Source organism: Cricetulus griseus, chromosome 5 (genome assembly GCF_003668045.3).
Source record: "Cricetulus griseus strain 17A/GY chromosome 5, alternate assembly CriGri-PICRH-1.0, whole genome shotgun sequence".
NCBI lineage: Eukaryota > Metazoa > Chordata > Mammalia > Rodentia > Cricetidae > Cricetulus > Cricetulus griseus.
Genome location: NC_048598.1, coordinates 16,849,041 through 16,876,636, shown reverse-complemented (window position 1 = coordinate 16,876,636; position 27,596 = coordinate 16,849,041). Strand labels below are relative to the sequence as shown.

General features: G+C 41.5%; 1 protein-coding gene across 8 annotated transcripts in view; it reads left to right on the top strand.

Annotated features, from left to right (window-relative positions):
• Positions 1 to 27,596, top strand: part of LOC113830672 (SHH signaling and ciliogenesis regulator SDCCAG8) — a 200,483-nt gene that overhangs the window by 100,343 nt on the left and 72,544 nt on the right. For 6 of the 8 annotated variants that reach the window (XM_027418883.2, XM_035445420.1, XM_035445423.1 and 3 more), the window contains 2 exons: positions 18,277 to 18,390; positions 25,893 to 26,020. In XM_027418883.2, the coding sequence (XP_027274684.1) occupies positions 18,277 to 18,390; positions 25,893 to 26,020 (242 nt within the window). The remainder of the gene's footprint in view (positions 1 to 18,276; positions 18,391 to 25,892; positions 26,021 to 27,596) is intronic. The other 2 variants (XM_027418885.2, XM_035445421.1) reach the window with 1 other exon arrangement.

Sequence of the window (27,596 nt, the reverse complement as noted above, 5' to 3'; positions counted from 1 at the left end):
TCTTGTGCTGGTGGGAATACACGTCACTATGGCTAGGTCTTGTTATGGCCATTTCCTTTATGGCTTATAATGAAACTGTCATTCTCTTGGACTCCATTTTTATCAAGAGGAAGAAGACTTTCACAGAAAAGTTGAAATCCCTTTACATATTTAATTTTAATAAATCCATATGTCTTTGGAACTACAAGATTTTAATCCCTCCTTAAACTTTTGTGTACACGTGCTAGGTTAATCTGTGGTAAAACTCTCTAAAGCAACCATTCCTGAATATTTGTGTGATTTATTGCTCCTTGTGATGGCATTCTCCCTCATAACTATTGTACCTCATTGACATACATTCCTTTAAATTATGTATCCTTTTTCTCATATTTGCCCTGGAGGTAAATTCCTGTAGGAAGCCTTGGACCTGAGTTGCCTTAAGTACAAATGGGAGCCATACCTATCATTAAACCTGCCGACTCCTGATTTTTGTCTACATGACTACCATGAAAGTTCTTATTTCTCCTTTTACATAAGATGTTTTTCAAAGGAATCTCAGAGCAGTGTAAGTGAGACACTCATGAGTGATCATTATGACCTGACTTACTTTTTGACCCATTTGGGAAGATCTGACCTCTGACCTAGATAGCTAGCAAGTTGCATTTCAGCTTTTATATCATTTTGAAATTGAGAAAAGCTACAGCAGAGAAGCCACAAGGCTATCCTACTGTGATGTACAGGCTAATTGGTACAACAGGTGATTAAGACTTCTTTTTCTAGAGCTTCCTGGTAATAACTGCTATAAATGCTTTAAGTTAGTTTGACTGCTCAAACCACTCGCATGAGTCAAGACTTTCTATTTGAGTTCTCAGAAATCCTCAAAAGAAGAAATACAGTACATGTGCAGCTGACCTTTTGGTTTCTTTGATTGGAGACTGGCAGCAGCACCACTGGGTATGGTGTCTTATTAGAACTGTCCCCGGCGGAGTTCTCCTTCTCTGATGATGGCTCATTCTTCCAGATTTTTCCATCTCCCAGAGCAAATCCTTCATTCTGAAACTGCAGAGAAAGAAAGGAGATGCCTTTGATTTCCAAATTCAAGTATATGACCTCCCAGCCTCCACTTTCAGAATTTCTGATTCCAGGACCACCCGCGTAGAAGCAGATTGTGTCCATATGCACATGGCTGCCTTTGGGATATGATGGTCTGCAGCCTAGCAGAGCCCCAGGGAGCCAGGGGACAGTCACTCTCTGCTGGGAGGAAGTTCTTTTACTAGGAGGACAGTGTGAAGGACCCTGGGTAAGGAAAGAGCGGGTGTCTGCTCTGCTGTCCCTGTTCACTTTAAAATATGATCACCCCAAGTTTTCCTTGGCCTGAGAAATGGTTTGGAGAGAGAAGAGGGCAAAGAAGAAAGCTTTTCTGTTCATGTTGGTCTGAGCCTGGCATTGCCCATTGCCAGTGGAAATCTGAAGAGGCATGGCCAGTTCACAAGGTCATTTGGTTCTTTAATTTAGAGAATGAACTCTTTGATGCAAGAAGCAAGAGTAAAGAATGCACCAGCATGTGCCAGTATTGCCTGACTCCCCACAGCATCGTGGTGTGAGAATCACACACATTGGGTCAGCATAGAAACAAATTACTGTCCATATAAGACAAGTTTCTTTTCCCTTCTTTCTCCCTTCTTCCCTCACTTGTTCTCTTCCTTTGAATTAGGGTGGTTGAATTCAGGGTCTCATGTATGCTATGCACACAGTGACCACTGAGCTACACATACCTATAACAGCTATGTAAATTTAAATTGCAACAATGGGTGATAAATGAGTTTTTTTTTAAATTAATGTTCAGTTCATTTGTGTTGCATGTTTACAAAACTAGTGCTTTGCAAATGATCAGGAATTCAAACAAACTTGTTTAATTACAAGAAGTTTGAGAACCTCCATGTCTTAGTGCTAACACTGAGTTAGATGGAGAGCAGTCCTTAATAGATAAGGAAGCTGTCTCAAAATGTGGGGCTTGAAATTACAACTAGGGAGAAAAAGGCAGGCCTTAAAGTAGGACATTAGATGCCACAGTCTCTCCCTCCCTCCCCCCTCTCTCTCTCACACACACACAACAATCCAGAGATGGGTAGACTTTGAGTGTTATAAAATCTCAACTCTTGAGCCCAAGACCCAGAGCTCTCTTATTTTTAGTCCCCAAACACCAAACTTGACATCAAGTGTTTAGCATAAATTTACCTCTGCTTTTTATCATTAAGAAAAGGATGGGCAAGAAGTGACTTATGAGTTACAGCCTTAGGTCACAACCCTGGGCTCATTGAGAAAGACAGTGCAGCATCAATGTGTTTCTTGCCGTTATACAGTTAACTTCATTTTTTTCCTCTTGATTTTTATTCAAGAATTTTTAGCCTAAAGTTTCCATTTAAAAGTTAAGCTCATTTTCCCCCTCTTGTACTCCTTTCATGAATAAATTAAGCAGAGAACGTGTCAAAAATAATTTTAAATGAATATATGTGCAACCAACATCTTCAAGGCTCAAAATAGATGGCCTTGGTACTGTTATAAATTGCATCCTCTTTTCCTCCCCCACCCAGTATCAAGGAAAGCAAGCTGTCAAAGAGCCAGGAAGAGAGAGGCATTCCATTTTGCTCTGGTGGACACCACAGTGCCTGTGCATGGTCTCTCCACCTGTCTGACAGGCGAGGCCCCCTGGTCTCAATGTGGCCCTGGGGCAGAGGGCTTGAATTAGAGGCTGCCAGGAAATGTGTGTCTGTAGGTTCTGCTCAACGTTCCCTGGCTCGCTCCTCTCAGTTCTGCAACGCCCAAATGTGTGTGCAATGAAAATTGACGCTGGGGATGCTCTCTTCTCCCCTGCCACACAGGCCCACAGCCTGGAGCATGGTGGCAGCAGCAGCCAACTCATTTTCTAAGAAGCCCAGAGGAAGCCGAGAAAGTATGGCCCATACCACTTGCCTGACTCAACAGCAATGAGCATCAAGTTCAGTGGAAATAGAAGGGGGAAGGCAGCAGTTTGTAGTTAGTCCAATACTCTCCAGTCAGAGCGTTTCTAAAAGAAAGTCTGTTCTCCAATACAATTGTAAGAAAAAAGCAAGGGACTGAAACAGTCAGGTGACTTAATGATGTTTCATTTCTTTTCCACCACCACCTCCCTCCTAACTGGATTTTGTTTAGTAGGTCAGTTATTAGGCATTACTCATTTTTGTTCTATTTAATAGTCACACATTTATTACACAATGAGTCATTGGCTGAAAACCCCTAGAAGTGAAGCTTATTAAAATGCCTGAGATGGTTTAAGAGACTGGGAGATTTTTTTCAGTCTCCTCAGTAACCTGACTCAGATAAAGTCTACCCCATGGTGCTCACACTGCTGCACTGTTGGGCCATATACACAAGTGAGATTATAGTCAACTTCAGCTCCGAGCAAGTATCAGATGGTAGGTTAAAGCCACCGTTAGGAGCACACATCTAGCTAGGGAAGTCTATGCTCCACCGTGACTCTGTGTGGCCTCCCCCTACATGCGTCCTATCACCTGGTACAGAACTGAGTAGCTGCTGCTTTGACCATGTCCTGGAGTGGACAGGGAAAGATGAATTGCTGCTTGGGTTCTGGGGACTAGGAAGGATTGCTTCTCCAGAGAAGATACTGTAAGAAGTTGGCCTTGGAAACTTCTTTGTCTTTACGTTTCTGTTTGAGAGATTTACCAAAAGGTAGAGGGGTGATTTTATATAAATGTACTTCTACTAGCTAAAGATTTCTAAAATAAAGTAACATGTCACGAGGGTTGGAGGTGCTGTAAGTGGGCTGCCCTTGCAGGCTTTCCAGGGGTTGATGTGGTGTGCTTCAGCAGATCAGCTTCACCTGATCTTGACACATGTCCTTGTTTCCTTACCTTGGGGAAAACCCCCAACTGCTCTTCATTTCTACAGATCTCAACTGTGGCTTGATGAGGATGTACAGATATGTAAAATCATGTTAACACAATCTTTGTAAATCAGAGGGGTTGTTCTTCTATCTGTTCAGGGACTCCAATGCTTTAATATGAATTCGTGTAAAATAAACTAATTAGTCGTCACAATGTTCTGTCTGGACACTTGAGACAATTAAGGGCATGATCCATTATTCCAGCCCTTTTGGCAAGGTTGAAGAGTGAGACAAATTCAGGCTACAAAGAGTATTTTGCTAAATATGTCACTTCCTGTTTTCTAACCTCAGAGTCTTTGTCTTGAGAGGGAAAGCCATCCATCCCTTCCTGATATTGTCCTTTGCTAATGGAAGCAGGATTGCAACCCAGGGGCTCCTTAACTTAGGCTGTGAGCACTGGTGGCACTTCTGTTCTTGACCTGTCTCTGAAAGGAGACATTGATTCCGAGTCATTAGTGAATTGATCAACAATGTTGAGGCTGAGGAAAGATGATAATCCTATTAAGAGTAATGAAATCCATCTTTAGCAGAAGAAAGCCCGTGTCAGAACTGCAGAGGAATCCACATTTTGATCCTGCACCCAGAATGATTTTCAGAAAGGATTATCTGTTAAAAGTAGAGGGAATAATGTCGCAGGAGACAACTCATGTCACTAATAAACTTCTTAGATAATGTTTCATATGTTTGCTTTTCATTAGAATCAGCAATGGTTCAACTCTGTTGTTGTGATTCCGTCAACATTTATCCCTATCTGTTTTTCATATACAAAGGCTTAGGGATGCCAGAAAACAAACTGTTAACGGAGAATTAACTTCTTTGGCATGCTTTCATACTTATCTTCCAAATTAAAGAAAATGAAATGGGCAGAAACAGAGTGTAGATTACCTCCTTTTTGTCAAAAATGGTGGGAATTTGAAAATTAATAATAAAGAAGGGAACAGATGCAGTAACATGCCAGAGGGAGATTAATGTGGAGAGTAAAATCTGTGAGCAACAAAACTGAAGCAAACCGAATCAGTGGGAGGTGGTTGTACAATCAAAATCAGGATAAAAGAGAAATTACAAACAACCCTGCACTTGTCAAAGTAGTAGTAATGAAATCCTGACTCTGCCAGCAGCGAGAACCTGTGTTAGCACTTTGGGGTAAGGATGGTAGCCGGGTGCCAGGTAGGAGGGCAGTGTTAGGTTGCTGGGCAGCAGCCATCTTGTGTGGAACAGATGGCACTGAAAGCTGGCAGGGGAGGGGCTCCTTAGCAGAACTAATCAGACAGTAACAGATAGGGCAGCTGGGAAGGCTGACCACAGAGAGGGAGCCTGCGGGGTAGCTGAGTGCCATGATGTTTGCAGTGGTGTGCCCATTGGTCTGAGAGAAGACCTTGCAATGTCTTTCCCATCTATGGACAAACTGAAACTTTTGTGCAAAAAGGAGAATTGAGTTGGATTATGTCAAACTTGGACGGGGGTGGGGAGGTGTTAGACTGAGAATGGGGGAACTGTCCATCTCTGAATTTATCGCATGGGTTTTCAGTGTCAGCTTCCGTGGAAGTTTGATTTTTGCAGCATGTGTGGCTCTGGCATTCTAGTCTCCGTTGTGGCACACAGAGTGATCACTTTATATATTTTATGTATCGGTTTGCAGCATCAGGACTATAGTTAAAATTAAAAAAGACTTTGTGATATTGTTTCTACCACATATGTCTCTCACAAAAGAAAACTAAAAGCAACCAGATGATATGTGCATGACTCCTTAATAATTCCTCATAACCTGACTTAAGCTGTGTCTGACTTAGAGCCTCTTCCTCTTCCTTTTTTTGCCCCATGTAATTGTGGATTGAACATCAAAATCTAAGCATACTTTAGAGCCCTAACCTTAAAACAAAAATCAAATTACTTTGCAAAAAAAATGAGAATCCAACCTGTTAAATTTAATTATGTATTAAGGAGCTGTCATTCTTGATAGGTCAGTACATTTGTGCAAATGCCATGACTTTGACAGTGATACCAAGGTCTCTGACATCTGTTTTCAAACTTGTCTCTTTCTTTCTCCTTTTTTTTCCAGAAGGTTTATAGTTTGGCTCAATTTATTCATTTTGGAGGGGGAAGGGAACATTACCAGGATTTGAAATCGGTGGTATAACATAGCCATATGCTATTTATGCAGCGGTTTCTGCAATAAATCTAATTTGGTGCTGTCAAAAAATTAGACTTATTTGATATAGCAGCACATTAGTAAATGATTGTGGCAGATTTTAAAAAGTTGTCATTTAGTCTCCTCTAATTCTTAACAGAGTCTTGCAAACCCATTTTCACCCTCATCAAGTCTATGAAAATGTCTCACGTCTTTGTCCCATAGATCTGCAATATTTTTATGTGTCAAAGCAGGTCTTGCCTTCAGGTAACTGATGAAGGGGTGAAAAATGAATATCTTCTGTTGTCAAAATAATACCAGCAGACAAAAAACCAATGAACCCGGCGAAACGGTAGTGTCTCTAGCCTGGGTAATTCTTAGAAAAGCTGAACAGCCAGGCGCTTTCAGAATGAAGAGAAGCTAACATCAGCTCTTTATTAAGGAGCTTAAGTGTTTTACCATCCATCCTACACCCATATGCTGTTTTAGGAAAACTGGCATTAAAGATGTGAACGGCATCAGCTCTGTCTTCACCTAGTAGTGCCCTTAGAAACGGCTTTCCTCTTCCCTACTGCAACCTGGCAACATTACTGTGGTGTCTTTTTTTTTTTTTTTCTTGTAGAATTTATGTCTCAGGTGTTGCTATCAAACTAAACTTTCTGCTTCCTAGTTTTCCCATTTCAAAGATAAAGTAAGCACATTGAATATTAGGCAGAAAAATATTTGTGTTCTCTGAATTCCTAAGTGAGTCCTACTGTAAGAATAGCCTGATGCTGCCCCCCTTTTCTGTGCCTTGTGCTTTTACGGAAGGGAAGTGTATTTTCAAGTATGCATTCAGGTGCCCATGCGTGGCTGGAAGTAATATTAAAGCTCACTGATTTTTCTCATTTGTTTCTGTTATCTATCAATTCCAAAAGAAGGCTACCAGTATCTTTCTGAAACATGGTTTTCTGAGGAGCCAGGGTTCCTTGCAAGCCGCCTCTCTGCCTAGCATTCTGCTAATTCTAGCTCCTTTCATGTAGTGAGGCCACCACAGAGGCCATCTAATTACCAGTACTTGATCAGTGCCATCCAGAACAGGGACCCAGTGACCAAACTCCCATCAAACACAGATTACTCTAAAGGGGGAAAAATTCAGAAAGGTATTGAGCTTGCTGGATCCATCAGATGCAGTTTTTGAATTTTCTTCCCATGAAGTAGAAACTATTGGGAAATTCTATTGCAGGGAGATAAGAAAAGAATACTCCCCTTTGGTCTTATATTTCCAGTACAAAATCCATGTATTAAATATTATTGCATATTACATAAGGATATAAATAATATATTCAGTAATATATTGGGAATTGGTGCTAAATATGTACCTACAGTTAGATCTTAAGCTATAAATTTTGTTTGGCTTTGTATTTAGCAACACAATGATTTTCCTTCACATGTCCAGAAAACTGCTTTGAGAAAAATCTGTTTTATAAATTATACATATTTAGCCAATCAAAACCCTTAGGGTCAAATTTTAAATTCCTTGGTTATATATTAAAATATGCTTTCAATTTTTAAAAGAAAATTTGAATTCTTTAATTTACAAGGAATTTATAAAAATGTGCAGACTGTTGGATTTAACATAGCATCTGAGATTTGTTTGAATCTCAAGGTGGTCCTACAAAATATGTAGCAGCCCCTTGAGTGAATGCCACTGTGTCATATTTAGATTTGCGTTGTGACAGTGCTTACATAACTAAAGAATAGCTTCCCCTTTTAAATTTGAATTGATAGATTTGAACAGAGTTGCTGTTTTTCTTTTCTTTCCTGGACAATAATGGTATCTAAAATTACTAATAAATAAATAAATAACCTTAAGGGGTTCTGTGTGTCTGTCTTGTGAGCCTGGTAACCGTGGCTATAGATGACAAATGATTCAACTGAACATCCAGTTCCCACTCTGTTTCTGTGGGTTGCTGTTCCTTCCCAGAGCTAATCTGTCAGGCAGCTTACACTTCTTTAGGTGGATTGTGTTTGCTTGGCAGCCTCTATTTTCTTATTATTTAAGCAGAACCTTGTTTTGCGGTGCTAGATTTAAAATGTGCATGGGTTAATATGTATATTCTGGATTATAAATTTTTCAAAGCAGTGATGGAGCTGTGTGTTAATCCTTAGCTTATAATTGAAATGGTACGTATTTGCACATTTTAAGCCTTTCGGTGTAAAATTTCTTAATTGGAATACTTTCTCCCTTGGCTAATTCATTAGTGAAAATATTTATCCCTCAAGTTAATGCTACATACTATGTAGCAATTTTTACATAGTGTAAGCTTGTTTGCGATATTTTGATTTCACTTTAAAACTTTTATTTTGCTTCAGATACATATAGTTCATACTCAATATAATGAGAAGTGCAGACACACATGAAGAAAATACATGTCAGCTGTCTGCTTTTACAAATGATCATTAAAACACCCTGTCTCTACTACTTTGACTCCAAATTATTGTCTTCCCGAACCCAAAAGTAATTTTCACAAGTAAATTACACAACAGAACTCTATCTTCTGCTGGTTGGCAGTAGAGGATTTAAATCCATGCCGACAGTTCATTTGACAATGACCTTGAGGGGCTTCGCTTCTTGAAGAAGAAAGCAGAAGCTTGCGGTAAACAAAGTTCACTTCTGACAGATGGATTGAATGACAGAAAGGTTGCGAGTGCCAGAATAGCCCTGGCAGAGGAGGAAATGTTCAGTGGAATCCAACAGGAGAGGAGGTGTGAACAGGTGCAGGGTTGCTGACGGAAGGGGAACCAGATGGAAGGAGCCACAGCCAGTTTATTTAAAGGAAAAGGCAGAAAACATTGAAAGGCTGTGCGATCAGTGGCTAAAAGTGTTCATAGAGGAAGGTAAAAATTCACAAAGCAAAACTGCACAGTGGGGTAGCTAACACTTAGCATAATGGTAGTAATTTGTGAGTTGAGTTTGGAAGTTGCAATTGAAATACATTCATCTTGGCTCTTTGCACCATCAAGTATAGATATTTGAAAGTTGTTTATTTTTTTTTTAAGTTTCTAAGCTTTTTAAAACCCATCCATTAATTTATTTTTTTTCCAGCCAGAAGCTCCCTTGTGATAATACTAAAATCTTGTCGTCAGCTAAGAAAAGAAAAAAATAAAGTGAAGGTTAACATTCCATTCAGATTCGTCTCGTGATGCTTCAGTTTTGTTCACATATGGGAAGCAAATACATGCAGTGTTGGATGACATCTGTAATATCTAAGAAATTCGCAATGTGAGGCTCCATGCTGTGGGTTGTTTTTGTTTTTCAGAGTCTCTGTTCACTTTGTGAAGTCCAGCATCTTATTTCAGCAAGGAGAATGCCTGCAAATACACAATTGCTGGCCACAAACTGCCAGTTGGTGTCCTCTACTGAGGTTGCCCTGGCTTCTGTGGCCTTTCAGTGACCTCCTCCAGGCAGACACCTGCACACAGAGGCACACACAGCGGAGCAAGAAGAGAGGCCTGCCTTTCTTGTTTTCTTGGACACTTTAAAATTGAAGTTTCTCCCGTCCTTGCGCTCTGTCTGGTCACACCATGCATGCTGCTTGCGGGAGCCTTTGTCTCTCACATCATCTTGAAACAAAGTTCCCCATGTTAGGTCCCAGCGAGAAGATGCCAGCAGAGGAGGAGCTGTTTAGGAAGGAATCTCAGACAAAACAAAAATGGACAATTAGCTTGAAGCTTTCAGTACCCAGTGATTTATCCTCACACATGACTGCCTACTTTCATAGTGACTAGGGACACGGGAAACGGAGTGGCAAGTGCACACTTCCTGAATCAGAGCAGTCTGGATCAGGCAGAGCTTGATGCCTAGGTCTGCATGTTTGGAATACTTTGAATTTTCTGGTAACCTCGGATCTACAACACATTTTTGTCAGTAAATATTAAGAACCAAACTTGGATTATCAATTAAGGAAGGTGTTTTTTTTTTTTTTTTTTTTTCATGACAGGGTTTTCTGTGGCTTTGGAGGCTGTCCTGGAACTAGCTCTTGTAGACGAGGCTGGCCTCGAACTCACAGAGATCCACCTGTCTCTGCCTCCCGAGTGCTGGGATTAAAGGCGTGCGCCACCACTGCCCGGCAGGAAGGTGTTCTTTTATTTCTATTTGTTTGTATACTTCAGCACTTTTGGTCTCAGTTTAGTTTAGGTAAGGCCCTGTTTGGGAGTAGAAATAGTCCATGATTATAAATTATACTTGAAAATGACTGGAGTACATTTGCTTCTATTGTAATGAGCTGGTTATGCCACCTTTCCTGTCAAAGTAACTGGCTGTCTTCCTGTGCCTATAGCATGGCTGGGCCTTAAGAAGTAGCAACTAGAATGCACATTAGCCCTGGGCTTGAAACTGCAAGACAGAAAAAGTCCTCCAGCAATTAGTGTTACACTTAACGAGTGACCCATAGATTTGGTTGCTTGTCCTTCATAGATGGAACCAGTAACTTCCCCCAAATAAGTCAAGTTAGTTGTACCCATCCTAGTGAATCTTGGGCCCTTAATTAAGGGGGCCTTGCAAGGTTTTTTTCAATGAAGTGATAACAGCTTGATTGCTGTTAAATCATCATTGATTGAGCACATGTTCTATTCCAGCTGCACCAGGCACCACTTGAGTTTTGAAATGTAGAAGCCACGGTCCTTCTTCATAAATATCAGATTCAGTAGCAAATAAAGTCTGTAGGTTTATGTGCGGCTATCTTTGTGCATATAATCTAGAAAACATTAGGTACCAGTTGTAAACTTAATCTTACTAAATGAATGGGTTAATGAAAGCATTTAACTAATCCAACACTTGCTGCAATAGCGAGAACTGAAGTGCACAGAAGATAAGTGGCTTGCCCAAGGCCACACTTGCTTAGTGGCAGCAGGAAGCAGACTGTCCATCTCCTTACTAAGTATACTGCTCTTCCTGTATCCTACAAGTCTTGTTCATTTGGACTAATTGATAGTGTGACTTGTCAAGCAAGTAAATAAAAGCCCATTGTATGTTATAATACCTTATGGAACTTTTCTGTTAAGTCTCTACATATCTCCCAGAGGGAGATTTTAAAGATACACGTTAGGAAAACTAAGTTAATTTATGGTAGGAACCTATAAACTGCCATATGCGTTTTTGTTGTTGTTGTACTTATTTCTCATCGTTGCATCACACACACACACACACACACACACACCGCTCCCCCTTACCAGTCCGTGTGTGTTAAGCTGTGCAGCTCATAGAGAGGGCAGGAAGGTGGTGTCATCCACTTTGCGCTTAGCCAGTCCTCTGAAATGGGGTGCAGGGTGTGAAGGTACTTTATCGACACCCAGAGAGTAGCTAACCGCTCCCACACCAGTCACCTGACTGGAAGGCCTTCCATGTCTTCTGCCACAGTTTTGCTTTTATGAGCGTTCTTGAAGGTAACCCTGTCATTTATATAGTTAGCTGCCATTTGGTTGAATTTAGAAACTTTCCAAATGTGATTCTGAGACTGAATGGAATAAACTGTTAGTATGGATACTTTGTTCTATAAACCTCCAGACAGGTCTGCATGATGCTGAGAAGGGTGGACCCCTGAGCTGGACTGAGGCAGAATTTACTTTCCTTCCTCCCGTCTAAGCTTATGCACCCCACAGAAGCAGAGCGCCCCACGCGTAGTAAGCAAGCTTTGCATTTGCTGTGTGTGAACTCTCTGCAGATACGGTGGGCGGCGCGTATAGTCTATCCTTAGATGAAGCAGACACTACCAGTGAGTTCTCTATTAATAACCCTCTTGAAATGATAGTGATGCCTGAAATCGGGGCCCTCGGGGGGACTTAGTCTGTGTCACCCCAGCTTTTCTCCTCACTCCTCTTTCTGGGCTTTCAAATTAGATTCCTCCCTAAAATTCAGTCCCACTGCTTTTTATGGGAGTTTGAAAGCTTTCACTGACATATTTGTATTTCTCAAGGTGCAGATAACATACCACAAGAAGAGCTTTACCTATAAAGGCAGAAGATTAACTCACCAGGCAGGGATGGTTCACTAAGCTGGCTAGCAGGTTGATAACTATGTGGTCTCTGGGAGAACTTGGAAAAAGTTCATTTCTTACTAAAAACAAATGTACTAGGATGGGAGCATGATTGCTGGAAACAGAGCACAGAAATCTCTGGGAAAACTCTCCAATATCCTCTTATTGGTCACTTAAAGACTAGAGAGAGGGTTGAATGATAAACATTTTCCAACTATTTCAGTCTGCAATCCATGTACAGAAATAGAGACCTTGCTATCATTGAAATAATTCTCTAATGTGGTTATATTTTGAGAGTTACTTAAAATCAGATTTAATTTATAATTTAATTTAATTTAATTTATAAAAACTAAGAGATACCACTGGGCTATACTACCAGCCTTATCATTTATTTCATATAATGTGGTGCATGCTTCAGCCTTAGCTGTTCTCGGTGTCCTGTTGGAATTATCCTTTCTTCTGTCGTTAAGTGATGACTGACTTAAATGAGAACATTATCAAGGTTAAAAAAAAATAATTGTTGCCGGACATTGGTGGCACACACCTTTAATCCCAGCACTCGGGAGGCAGAGGCAGGCAGATCTCTGTGAGTAAAAGGCCAGCCTGGTCTCCAGAGCAAGTGCCAGGATAGGCTCCAAAGCTACACAGAGAAACCCTGTCTTGAAAAACCAAAAAAAAAAAAAAATTGTTTTAATAGCATAGCATTCACTTTTAATAAGATTTTGAATTTTTATGTCTTCATAAGGCATATACACTTAGTATCTTTGGGCAGTACACTTCATTTTCTTTGTGGAACACTGGATTACCAATAATGCTTTGCTATGGGAGGTAGACCAAGGAGTTCTGCTTAGATAGACCAGCATGGAAAGCAAAATTTGCTAATGTATGCTTAGACATTTTCAAATAGCCACATTGTTTAAAAGTAAAAGGAAGCTGGTAACATTGATTTTAGTGGTGTGGTTCATTTAATTAAATAGTGAGGAAATAGTTCAATGTTTGCAGTGATCAGGATAACGCATTGAAGACATTTTTGCCCCCTTTTTCCCTTCCTGCCATGCTTATCTGAGGCTGTTTCATGGCTCATGTCGATTCCATTAGCTCCATCTCAGATGCTCAGTTATCTCTTATACTAGTGTCTCCTAGCTGTAAACTTTTGTCCCTATGTTTTCCCATGGTACATAACGTAGATACGGGTGTATTGTATGAGCGTACACTTAGATTCTTATTTCTTTTTCTTTAATTTGTTGGCAGTAGCCAAGCCTCATTGTGACGACCGTCCTGATGCACCACCTCTCGAGGAGGAAGAAGATAACAGAGCACATGGGCTGTACCAGCATCATCATACAAGGGTTCTAGATCTTACCACCCATCCTTGACACATTAGAAGTTATTGAAAATAACTTTTATGAAGAAGATAATTAGATACTAGTCTAGTAAAAAGGTTTAGACCCCCCTTAAGTGGTGATCCAGACTGGATCTTGCCATCTGCTTCATGTGGAGACCCCATAGATCCCGATTTCACTTTAAAAAAAAATTAGAAGCAAGATTGTTTTACATGTCAATCCCAGTTCCCTCTCCTGACCCCCACCCCCACCCCAGCTAACACCCTACCTATCCCATACCCTTTCTACTCCCCAGGCAGGGTGAGGCCTTCCATAGAGGGGTCTTAAGAGTCTGTCATATCCTTTGGGATAGGGCCTAGGCCCACCCCCATGTGTCTAGGCTCAGGGAGTATCCATCTATATGGAATGGGCTCCCAAAGTCCATTCCTATGCTAGGATTAAGTACTGATCTACTGCGGTAAATTTCTGAGACCTCCTCACTGACGCCCACGTTCATGGGGTCTGGATCAGTCCCATGCTGGTTTCCCAGCTGTCAGTCTGGGGACCAAGGGCTCCCCCTTGTTCAGGTCAGCTGTTTCTGTGGATTTCACCAGCCTGGTCTGGACCCCTTTGCTCATCACTTCTCCTTCTCTGCAACTGGATTCCAGTTCAGTTCAGTGTTTAGCTGTGATGTCTGCTTCTACTTCCATCAGCTGCTGGGTGAAGGCTATAGGATGGCATATGAATTAGTCATCAATCTCATTATCAGGGGAGGGCATTTAAGGTAGCCTCTTCTCTGTTGCTTAGATTGTTAGTTGCTGTCATCCTTGTAAATCTCCAGACATTTCCCTAGTGCCTGATTTCTCTTTAAACCTATAATGGCTCCCTCTATTATGGTATCTCTTATCTTGCTCTCCACTATTCTTGCCCCAACTCAACCTTCCTGTTCCCTCATGTCCTCCCCACCCCTCCTATTCTTCCCCTTCTCATTCTCCTAACTCCCTCCCCCCTCCCCCCATGCTCCCAATTTGCTCAGAAGATCTTGTCCCTTTCCCCTTCTCCGGGGGAACATGTATGTCTCTCTTAGGGTCCTCCTTGCTTCCTAGCTTCTCACGGATGCCAATTTCACTTTTTGAATGAAAACAATGAGGCTGACTGAGATGAAGTTCCACTTGGGCGTCACACAGCCCTTAGAGGATCCAGGCTTGTGTGTGCCCCAGAGCTCATGTGCATCCACTGTGTACTACCACATTTCCCGTGTAGCTGTTAGCTGCAAGACAGAAGGTTTTATTTTTCCTCAAGGTTGATTGCCTTTGAGATTATTATAATTATTGCTTCACTTTTGTATAGTCCTCTTCTAGGGAATAATAATATGTGTAATGATTGTATAATTACTATTTTTAACTTACTGTGCTATCATTAAACCAAAAATATTGTATGCCCATTATCTGCATAGTTCTATAAGGAGAGGTACTATTAGTGACCCCATTTTATTTTTTCATTGAAGAGGATGTTAGACACACTTAGAGCACAGAGCTAACACACAGAAGACTTTGATGCCATGCCTGGTAGACATGAGTGTCCATTTTCTTAAGTTCTGCTGCCTGTGTACAAAATAATGCCACAGTCCTCCTGTGAGTAGTGGGATGGAGAGATGGTAGCTCAAAGCCCATCTGTTCTCAGAGGTATTATGGGATTTCAGTTGCTTACATTCCTCTTCTTGGGGCATGCCTAACAAGTAGAAATATAGAAGCAAGTTTCAAAATAGCTTTTGGGTAGACAGAAGAGCTGGTCATCAAGATGGAGACAGAAGAAAGGTAGCAGGGGGTCCAATGAGCTCATCCTGAGAGGATAAGACAGGTGAAGACATTATAAAGTAAAAGAGACTGAAGAATATACCTGAGAATTGTCACTAGCAAGTGTTACAAAGGCAAACAGAAAGAAAGTCAAATCATGACATTCTAATTACTGAGGCAAAAGAAATGTTTGTCTCATTGAGAAGAACAAGACAATGGGAACCTGAAGACATCCAGGTCTGTTGGCCCCCATGGAAACAAAGTACTTCTCAGCTCTGTGGTGGACAAGTGACACAAATGTCACCCCAGCATTGAGAGTGAGCTTCTCTGTTTTGTTAAGAGTAAGTCCTATACCCAGACACATTGATTGTTTGGCCAACAGCTCTGAAAACCTGTCTAAGAGGGCTACAAGTTAAACAGTAATGAAATTCTACTGTCATTACTATACCATTCCTCACTTCTTCCAACCCCTGGCTGACTCTGATGTTTGAAACATAGCTCGACACTGATATATAATTTCAAGAGGACTTTGTATTCCACTTATGGGCCTTAATTATAGATGAGAGTCTGTGATTTGGTGTAGTTTGCTTAAGAAAGCACTGGCATAGTTAATATATTTTAAACATGTTTCTATTGAAAATGGCCAGTTTTCTATTACCTGGAATGCTCTCAAGGGAAACATCTCTGTCCTGGCACCCCAAACTGATAATTCTTAGTGCTATGCCATATTTATCAGTAAATTTAATAGCTACAAGTGACCCCAAATGTTCACCATGTGGCTGCATATCCTATTAAATAATTTAAGATTTTTAGTAGCAACAGGAATTCTTCAGTAAACCAGTTTTTCAGAATGATACACATCCTTTATTTGATCATAGAAATGTCATTGTAATATATATTTATCCTATGAGTGTCTGATTTGAAGTTGTTTATCAGATGAGTGGACTATGAGGAATACCTATATAACCTGATACTTCACAAGGGAGGGGGAAAGTGTAAGAGGACCAAAGACATCGGTTTACATGGACAAATTATGGATGGAAAATAGGAAGTTCTGGTGATGTGAAAGTGCAATGCCAAAATCATTCTATCTAATTTATTTATGCAGGAGCAGATTTACATTCATTTTTAGTGTGGAAATTTGGGCACACGGTACTGTAAAATAGACCAGAGAAATGTTTTCCAGTTGAGAAGAACTTTGTCCAGCCGTCACTTAATGCATCAGGAATCCACCCCTGCCTGGACCAATGAAAGTTAGACAGGAAGCTAGTGAAATGTGCATCTGATGGCCATTTAGCCTAAGGATATACCTGTGGTTTCTACCACATCTAAAGAAGCCCTGGTAGAAATTGCTCTTACTATTGCTGTAGTAATAAGTGCTTTGCCTGCTTCTAATGTTGTCCCTTCCCCATCTGTTCCCTCACTGCCGCCAGAGTGATCTTTCTCAAGCACGGGTGTGATCACAACACTCTCCTGCTCGAAACCCTACATTGGCTCCCTATTTCCCTCGGGATGAGGGCCTTAAAAATAGCTTCAAGTTCTGGCTCCTGCTTCCATCTCTAGTCTCATCTTTCTTCAATAATCTCCCCTCCACCAACTGCTCACTGCTACCCCACAACATACATACTCCAACCTCCGTGCCTGCCAGATGATTGCGTTTTCCAAAGGCACCTGGCTCTCCCTCCTTCCCCGGGTCTTTGCACATGCTGCCCGCTCTCTTGTCATGATATTCGTCCTATTCTTTGTAAGGTGAATTTCTACTCAGGCTGTGTGCCTTTCATTGTATAAGCCTCCAGGCAGCACCCCTCTCTGTCACTAGCCACTCCCTCACCCCTGTCCATTCTTTCTGAGTGACCCCAGGAATCTAGCCCTATTTCAATATTTACTACAGTCTAGTAGTTGAGCTTTAAAGAGAAAACATTGTTGATTTTGTTGACTGGACTAAAAACTCTTTCAGAGCATGGTCCGGATCTTTTGTATTGATCCATCTCGGTATATTTGTGTTTGGCATAAAGCAATTGCTCAAGTGTTTGCAGAATGAGCATTGCACTGTTTGACTAAACATGAGCTCCCTGTGTATAAGGCAGTATTACAAAATGGAAAGAAAGAGCACTGGACATGGAGGCAGAAGACAGATTTAGTTCCAACTCTGCTAGTTAACTAGATATGCAGGTGGCTTTGAGCAAATCCCTCTGTGGAGCTGGGGCGGTGGCTCAGTGGCTAAGAGAGCTTGCAAAAGACTCAAGTTCTGTTCCCAGAACCTACATTGTCAGTTGGCTCACAACCACCTGTAACTACAGCATCAGGATATTTGATGCTGTCTTCTGACCCACCACAACCACCAACATACTCACATCATCCACATACACAGAAATAAAAATAAATATTTACGAGAAAGAGAGAGAGAGAGAGAGAGAGAGAGAGAGAGAGAGAGAGAGAAAAGAAATATTTTAGTGCTGCTAAGCCTAAGGTACTTCCTGTTAAACAAGAGAGTCTCTTCCATATGTCTAAATTTATTGGAAGAAAAGACAGGTTGATGCATCTGACTGTGTCTTGTGAAACAGAAGGCATAATCGTGTATAGGATGAAGCCAGAGTCTATGATTGGTTCTAAGCAAGAGCAGGTTGCACTCAGTGTTAGAGCTCTTGCCTAGTATGTTTAAGGCTACACCTCCTCTCCAAGAGAGAGAGAAAGGGGGTGGTAACTAATGTGAATAGAACGTGTCTAATACCAACAGGCCCTATCTAGGTGTGCATACATCTTCCTTTGCCTTGAAGGTGAGTTCTCCAGTGTTTTGGAAATGTTGTGAGAACATTTTTGGAGGGAGATATATTTTCAGAAATACTTCTGTTGAACATTTCCTTTCCTTTGTGTATGTTTCTTTGAAAGAATTTGACCTCCTTTTGGTTTCTGTTTTCTTTCCAAGAACTGACTCACGCTTGGATCTGAGGCTCAGAGCTCAACATTGCACTTGAAGTTCTGACACAGTTTCCAGCAAGGAAAATGAACGTAATTTATTGTAGGAAAGATGGGGGATGCCACTGAAAGGAGGATGTGGAACCTGAGACCTTTCCTCGTTATTCCTTCCCAGAGTTTTGACGTTTGCTGAAGTACAAGAATACAGCCACTGCTGGCAGTACCCAGGCACTGGCAACACTCACTCGGTTCATCCCAAAATGTGGAAAACACCATGCCATCTGCTAAGGTTACAATTGGTTTGTGTTGCTATTACTTAGAAAAATAATGATGATAAAGCAAAATCAAATTCTTAGTTAATGGGGATTTCCTCATCACCTTTTCTGGTCAGTAGAATGGACCTGTGCATCGGGGCGGATCCTTACAGTATTCTTCTAGCAGTTATTCGTTTATTCGCCCATTAAATATTTATTGACTACACAGCTGTATCAGGCACCATTTCAGGTTCTATAGATACATTCATGAGAAAGCAAATGTCAGTTTTGTCTGTATTTACTTTCTAGATAGATGCACACATTCAGTCTCTCCTAGATGTCGTACCAGCTTGAGGCAAAAAATGTGTTCCTGATACCTCAGAGTGTCATTGCAGAGGCTGCTGTATTTCTTTGTACAAGACAGTCACACTAGGAAGAAGTGGCCCCACACATAGAGGACAGCTGGGAAATTAGGAGGAACAACCTTAGGTGTGACCTTCAGGGTATGTCACATGCATGGGCGACGGAAAATGAGGCTCATGGAGTCCCCGTAGCCCTCTGTAGTTTCTCTGCATCTCTTATAAATGACTGAAGCATAGTAAATCCCTGGATATCAGAGGCAGAGTGTGCTGGAATCCCAGGCTACACTCTTAGCTGAGGAACTGAGAGAACTTACGCAACCTTTAAGGGTCCTTATTTGTAAATTGAAAACAAAAGGACAACCTATCTAAATGGGGTTGGTAGGAGGGTTATGTAAAAGATGATTACATTGAAAGAACTTAGTCTATGATAAACATTAATAAATGCTTATTAAATGATAAAGTCCCTGAGAGGATTTTACAATTTTGCCTGTTGTGAACGAAGAGCCTGGTATGACAGAAACACTTGTTTTTCAGCAGGCTACAAATAACGAGGAGGTAGATGCTGTTTTGTGTCTTCAGTTCTGGGAGCTTTCCTCATGAAGTGTGTGCATTAGTAAAAAGAATGTGCAGAACAGAACTGTAAGCAAATATTTAATTCTAGTAAGCGGTATATCTGATCTGTTGTTAGCAGTTTTGAAACTTTACGTGGCTTCCAAGTTTGAACAAATCAGTGAATATGTTTAAAATAATAGGAGCCAAGTTTCTCGCTATTGAGCACAAAAATTACAGTTATGAAAAGAAGAGAGATGAGATTCTGTGTTTTTGGATTATAATTGAAGTGTTCAGATTTATGCACATTTATTCATATGGATGATGTACACATATACTTACATCCATATTAATAGTATTAATATTTATACACTTGTATGTTTCATGCCCTGACATTGCCTATACAGGCTACTTAGCAGTGACTCCACAGTAGCAATGAGCTTGCCCTAGTGACAGGTCTCAGTTTGAAGGGACTCTACTACCCAACTTCAGGATGAGCTGAGTCTTCAAATAAACAATCAAAAAGTGTTATAATAGACTAAGTAAGAATCCAAGAACTCCAAAGTGAGATCAGGAAACTCACCAGGGAGAAAGGGAAATTTCTTCGATACAGCACAATAACTAGCAGTAACTAACATCGATAAAGAGCATGGAATAGAAAAGGCATTATTATTAGATGTAGAACTAACAGGTGAAATATTATACAATGAGATATTTGTATAATCTCAGCATCTCTGATTGCCTCCTGATCCCAAAGGAGAAAGCCTTAACTTCCTATAGGAGAAACCTGAGAGCGATCACCCAACCCCATCCAGTGTAAGGCTACCTGATACCAGCTCATGTGGGTAGTCATGTGTTTTTCTTCCCAGCCCTTAGGCCGGAGATGTGTCTCTGGTAGTTTAAAACAGGTTGTAGTGAAAATGTTTATAATGGACATTGCTTACCTCTACAAATGAGAGGTGTCTTTCCAAGCCCCGAAAACAGTTGTTTCAAGAATGTTAATGATACAGACCAAGTGATCAAGACTAGTGTTACCATTCTGAGACAAATGGGTGTAGTTGGAGAAGTCTCATCCTTCCCACCAATTCCCAAATAACCACTCTAAGGCTTAATATCAATTGTAATTATTTGGCTGATGGCTCAGGCTTGTTATTGGCTAGCTCTTCTTACATTAACCCATTTCTAATGATCTGTGTATCGCCACATGGCTGTGGCTTATGGTGATGGCCTGCATGTTGTTCCTCCGGCAGCCACATTGTATCTCCCCAACTCTGCCTTCTTTCTCTCCATAACTCGGTTTGGATTTCCCACCGAGCTATGTTCTGCCTGGCCATTGGTCAAAACAGATTTATTCATCAACCAATAGAAGCAGCACATACTCACAGCCTACAGAAGGACATCCCACATCAAATGGGTATCTTGTGTCCAAAATGCCACCTACAGCAAGCTCTTCCTTCCACTTCTTTCTGCATTCCTTCCAGAAAAGTTTTTGGTTTGTCAACATATAAAGCTTGCAGTTTTGTTATGGCTGATGCTTTTTTGGGGTTGGTAATGGTTGTGATGCCAGAGACAGGACATGCTAGGCCAGAGCTCCGCCACCAAACTAAATCTCAGGCAAGTGCTTCACCACCAAACTAAATCCCAGCCTCTTGGAGGTTTCATCAACCAGAGGGGTGACTACCACAAAGTACTCTGTACTACCGATGCTTTGAAAGTAAGCACCTTGTACCCCCAGGGTATTGTGTGTGTAACAGTGGCACTTCTGATCTCAGAGCAAAGGTGACAAAAGATGTGGTGGATGGGAGGGGTCAATGGCAGGTGGTATTGGTGACACCGCTCGGTCCATAGTTGGACTGGAGTCATAAAGTACTTCTATCCGAGGCTTATTGTTGAACTTGAGGTTTATCTAATGGATCATTTGAGTTCTGTTACATGTAAAATGGCAAGAAAATAATAATATGGAAAACAGAATTATAAATATCATTGTGGCTGTTTTAGAAAATATAGTCAGCCAGAACTCTAATTGGAAAGAGAGGGAGCTAATAATTGCATAACTGTGTATTTTTGTTATTTTTGTTTTGAGCGAGTCTCTTTCTATCTAACCCTGGCTGTTCTTAGAACTCACTAAATAGACCAGGATGACCCTGAACTCACAGAAATCAACCTGTCTCTGCCTCCTGCGTGCTGGGATTAAAGGTGTGCTATAGCTCTGCCTCCTGAGCGCTGGGATTCAAGGTGTTCTATAGCTCTGCCTCCTGAGCGCTGGGATTGAAGGTGAGCTATAGCTCTGCCTCCTGAGCGCTGGGATTGAAGGTGAGCTATAGCTCTGCCTCCTGCGTGCTGGGATTAAAGGTGTGCTATAGCTCTGCCTCCTGAGCGCTGGGATTCAAGGTGTTCTATAGCTCTGCCTCCTGAGCGCTGGGATTGAAGGTGAGCTATAGCTCTGCCTCCTGAGTGCTGGGATTGAAGGTGTTCTATAGCTCTGCCTCCTGAGTGCTGGGATTCAAGGTGTGCTATAGCTTGGCTTATTCAATCCTTTCTAGTACCTGTTCACTCGTTTTTATTCTCTTTTATTAAAAACAATTCCTGAAGTGGTAGTGCACACCTTTAAACCTAGCACTTGGAAGGCAAAAGTGGGTGGATGTCTTTGAGTTCAAGGCCAGCTTGGTCTACACAGAAAGTTTCAGGCCAGCTGCAACCCAAAAAGGAGGGAACTGGAGCACAGACCACAGCTATTTTAGGTAACTTGAAGAATGGAGGTAAATGTTTCCATTCTTATATTTGCTCCTTTTGAAAGTTAGCTTTATTGAACTAAATTTAATTACAAGAAAAGTTAAATTTTCTTGAGATAGGGACTTACAATATAGTACAAGCTGGGCTTACCCGTTCCGATGCTGGAGGCATAGCCACGAGCTATAGCCAAAGTCTCAAATTGTAGGTGTGTAGTTAAATGTATTGTAAGAAGTACATACAGTGTTTGAGCTATCACAGCTGTGACACAGACCCTTTCCTGTCAGCTCACAACTTCGCTCACACCCACCCACCCACCCACAGGGCCTAGAACTGTGATCTTTTGTAGCCTAGGGTGACTAAGTGTAGAGTGCTAAGTACACACGATTATAAAATGGCTTTGGGGTCCTGTTCCTCTAAGCATACTGCTTATAGAGTCCATTCAGGTGTTGTGTGTATCATACTTTCTCCCATTCTTGCTGGGGTTCTAGGTTCCCTCTGGCTAGACTATCCCACACACTTGATTCATATAGCAGGTAGTGGGCATTTAGGTTGTTTCCAGTTTTTAGCCACTGTGAATATGATTACTAAGAAATTCCTTAACAGTATTACTTGTGTTCTTATATAATAAGGTTAAGTACCAGCTTTGCGAATTTGACCATCAGTAATTGTGAGAGATCCATAGAGAGAAACCTACTGGCAGGGGTGCCGGCAGGATTCTGGTTGAGCTGTCTTCATGAGGTGACCAGCTACTAGACCAGTTGGTCTCTCAGATTCTACACCTTGATAGCCTTCCTCCTTATACCTTTTCCTCATGCCGTCAACCTATTGTTTATCTTCCTCCAGTTTGAAATCCCTTCTAGAGTCCAGGCCTACTAAACCTTGTTTATTTTTACTAGATACAATGCCTAGTATAATGTCTTCCACTTAGTGGATCATTTGACGTCTTCAGTCTTTTCCTTGGATACCTGAGTGGTTTTTGTTAATTCTTTAGGTTCACTATTACATTATCTCTAGTGTGTTATAAAATAGGTTTTCTTGAGCAAAGATAATTTTATCCCTACCTATGCATTAAAATCATTCACTATGTAACTTATGAGTGGATTTCAAATTGTTTATGGCACTCAGGGTTTTTAAGTGGATTTGGTTTTGGTTTTGCTGTTGTTCAACTCTAAAATGAAAAGATTACATGAAAGAAAATGAGATTTCCTTTCATATCTGATGTTCCAAGATTCCATGAGAAGCTGACCTAATCAGAAAGACTTGCAAGGGGAGAGGGCAACAGAGGAGGACTGGCACAGGGGGACGGAGGTAGGAAAACAGCAATGTGTGCCATGCTTTACCCCATAGAAAATAGCAGGCATGCCCTCTCAGGTAGAGTGGCGTTAATGGCGTGTCTTTTGTACAGCGTTATGAAGAGAGCTCAGCCTGTGATCCTTTCTCTAATTAGTTCAGAGTGTCACTTAGTAGGCAGCTTCTTACTGCTGTCATTTATGTCGGGAACCATTAGTCCATGCTTGGGTCATGCAATCTCTGTTGTGTTGCTGCTTCTGGCATTATGAATAATGCCCACTTTCCCTTCTCAGATACATGTCCCGCAGAGTCTTGGTTACACACTCCAGCCTCTGTTCTGGACTCTAGTGCTCAGACTCGGCCATGGCTCCTCACTGACAGAGTGCAACAAGCTCTGAAGTCATCAGCTTGACCTATGTCATGCAATGCTCCTGACGTTGATCTAGTTGAGCACTCTGTTCTAACCAGTCTGAGAAAGTCTTGCCTAAAGACTTATCCCTCACTTAAAGCCTTCCTGTCCACTCCAACTCGCTCCCTCCCCCAGCCCCACAACTTTGGCAGGGCATAAGAAAAAACCAGTCATTTTACGTGCACTGCCCACTCTCCATGTGCTGAGCACTGAGCTGGGTTTAGGGTAATGAAATCTAAAGGTTACAAAGGAGAAGACATAAAAACCAATAGCAAATTATGATACCACTCTAGAATGGGATGGACACAGCACACACTAAGTGCATCCAGGGCTGAAGAGTTGATTTGGGAAAGACAGGAGAAAGAAGGGCAGGATTTTGAGGTTTTCCCAAGAGGGCATCGTGTAGTGTGCATAGTGTAGGGGGTTGGGTGGGTGGACCAGGGCATTCCAAGAAGAGGATGAAACATGTGCAATGATCCTTAGCCAGAAAATACGTGGTGTGAAGGGGGAAGCAAAAGTAGCCTCGTCTGACTACCCATTTGTTGCGATGTACTAGTTTGGGACCGAGTGTGAGACAAGGCCTTGGACCACATCCAGGGGGTGTTGTTGTTAGGAGCACCAGAAGGGACCTTATTTCACATTCAGCATGGACCCCTGATGCTTCCATTTGAGTGAGGTGTGGGTGTATTTTCATTCTGGGGCTTTACACTACAACATTACCACATGCATTGACCAATCTGAGTGCAGGCTTTCCTTATGTTGCCGTATAATTAGAAGCCAGTGAGTTGAAGTTCCACAGCGGTACATAGGCTGGTAGTGATAGCTTTATGGAATTGTTTATTTTTAGTTTGGCAAAGGCGAGGCAGTAAATATCTCAATTAGTAAACTAAAGCAGCATGGATGAGAAATGCCCACAAGGAGATCAGGAGTTTGAAATAACTGAGTCACTTAATTGAAGGAAACCCTCACGTTGCTTCTCATGGAGCTTGAAGAACCCACCCAGCAACGGTTTCAAATGTGATTTGCAACATGCGTCCAGTGTTGGTGCAACAAGGGCCTTGCCCTTGCTCAGGCTTGACTTGTTTAGGAAGTTCCTCTCTGGATGGGGATGTAACTGAGTGGGTAGAGTGCGTGACAGGCACCAAACCCTGGGGTCAGTGCCCAGACCTCACCTAGCTGGGAGCCATGGTGCGTGTGTGTAATCCAGCACTCATAGGTCCATGGTCTTCCTCAGCTACATGGCAAGTTGGAGGCCACCCAGCCTACCCGAGACCAGTCTCAACAAAACAAAAGGAAGTTCTCTTTTAAAGAGAGCCACTCACAGGATGTTGTCTTCATCCTCCAGTCCTGTCAGCATGACACCAAGGGACAATTTATTGTGAAGTGTCCCATTCAGAGATTGCAGCCTGACATATGAGCGTGAATGTACTTAATGAAAGCAGGCATGCAGTGCTGGCCTCTCCTCTTCGGTCTCCTCCAGTAAATTTGAAGTTACATCTTACATCTCAGAACAAGACCAGTAGTAGTCTACAAAGCTTAGCTTTAAAATAAAATTTGCTTAAACAGAGAACTAAGTCATGTTCTTCTTAGAATTTCACAGTCTTAGGAAATAGTGACCATTCAGAAGATGAAAGAGTAATAATACTACAAGACAGAAAGGATAGAACAACAACAACAACAAAGCATGTGTGCTGTGAAGATGCAAAATACAAGGCTGGCAAGATGGCCCAGCAGGTAAAAGTGCGTATAAGGAAAAAGCTTAAGGGCCTGAAAACCAGAAAACCATCTCCCACAAGGTGTTCTCTGACCCTCACACCGCACAGTGACACACACACACACACTCACACACACACACACACACACACACACACACACACACACACAGAGAGAGAGAGAGAGAGAGAGAGAGAGAGAGAGAGAGAGAGAGAGTTACAAAATACAAGTGTTTAGTTGTTATGATTTTGTTTGAATTTTTAAAACTTCAACCTTTAGTCTGACTGAACCTCTGGTATGAATGCTACACTGTACAGGTCTTTGGATTGTCTGTCTTCAGGAGAGTAAGGAGAGGAGACCACAGAAAGATTCGCTTCTACTGCTTTAGTTTACTACCTGTCTGATGTCTGTGGTCTGTGGGGGAATGACGGAGGTCTGTGCACCTGCCGATTACATCTCTGTCTGTTTCTCTGTTCTGCAGACTGGAAAAAGATAGCATTCAGCAAAGCCTCAGTAATGAAGCAAAGGCCCAAGCCCTTCAGGCCCAGCAGAGAGAGCAGGAGCTGACACAGAAGATAGAGCAAATGGAGGCCCAGCACGACAAAACTGGTGGGTGGTAGGGAAAGATTAGAGCCTGGGCACTTGCTCACAAGCCAGGCCCACGCCTTACTGTGAAATGACATCAGGAACACCTGTAACCTTTGGCTGGCCGAAGGGAGCAGATGCTAACTACACCGGAGATTCCGAATTACATATTAGTTAGCGTTTAAAAGAGAAAATGGAAAGTATTGCCCACTGTCTGTTGATTTCAGAGTGCTGCTCTCACATCTGTTGCACCATCTGGATTATGAGTTTATTTACCTGTGTTCAAGAAACGTAAAGCTGAGAGAGACCACAACAAAGTAGAAAAACAAAGGGCTTGTTTTTGGCTGGGTTTTCAGGCACACATGTTATATAAAGAAAATAGCATCAGAAGCTCTGCGGGAAATGCTCTGAGCTTACAGTTAGAGTCTCCTGAATAGCATTGAACAGTTCCCACAGTACACACATTATAGCTACTCTAAAAGCCTAATGAGTTTGCTTCAGCATCCAAACTGGAGAAAAGCTTTAGCCATTAATCGGTTCTTAATTCACTGTCGCAGCTGGATGTAATTCAGTGGCTCCAAATTGATATGTTCCTTTATTTAATCTTTGCAGCTTCGAACATTTTTAGCATTTGTATGATTCCCCACCTCCCCCAATGCAGTCGAGAGTGATGCTTAATCCTCTGCATTCTTGAGCTTCTCACAACTGCTGTTAGAATTCACTAATACAAGGCATTGACCACAGCTGGCAGCTTGGCTAAAGATGGCCATCTTTCATCACGTTGGCACTGTTCTGCAGACTGAGTTGGCCAGTAACTCTTTACCTTTAATTTGAAAGTAAAATGCACTTTGAAAATAGGCAGTTTGATGTGTGCAGTCAGAGCGTTATGTGGTTCTTTCGCTTTTGACTTGTGTGTTCACAGACAGTGTTAGTCAAAACAAGACAGTGTCAGTCATTATAATTCCGCACCACATACTCCACGCTGATTGTACCATTAAAACAAAAGTTTAATTGATCCTGTCTCCTCCAGGAAAAAATGTTGCTTCATTTTAGTGCCTTGATTTATTTTTCTTTGTATGCTATATGCTTTTTTTCCCCCAAGCCTTAGCTGAAAAGGAAAAAAATTACTTACAGATGAATTTCACAGGATTCAATGGGTGTTATATTTAATTGTATGGTTAAAAAATGATTTCACCTATTGGTAACAAATGGACACTGTTCATTAATGATTTGTTTACTTTTTAAATGATTTATTTACTTAGAAAGGCAGCTATCATGATGCCTCATGTAGAGAGTTTCTTCTCAGCATTTAGCCAGAAGAAATGAAAATCCTCTGGATTTTTTTGTTTGTTTGTTTGTTTGTTTTTGGTTTTTTTTTTAACTAAAACACAAAAAGGAGTTCATAGGAGAAATTGACATTTGAGCCCACTGCTAACAGAATCATCCTGGTCCAAGAGTCTTGGGCAGAATTTCAGGGTTGAGTAAGGTTTTAACTGTTAAAATCATCTTTAAGATCTTTTATTTTGCAAATACACACAAATCACAGTCTCTTCAGTCCCTGATCGGAACTTTATTGAAACACATACCATTAAAGTACAAT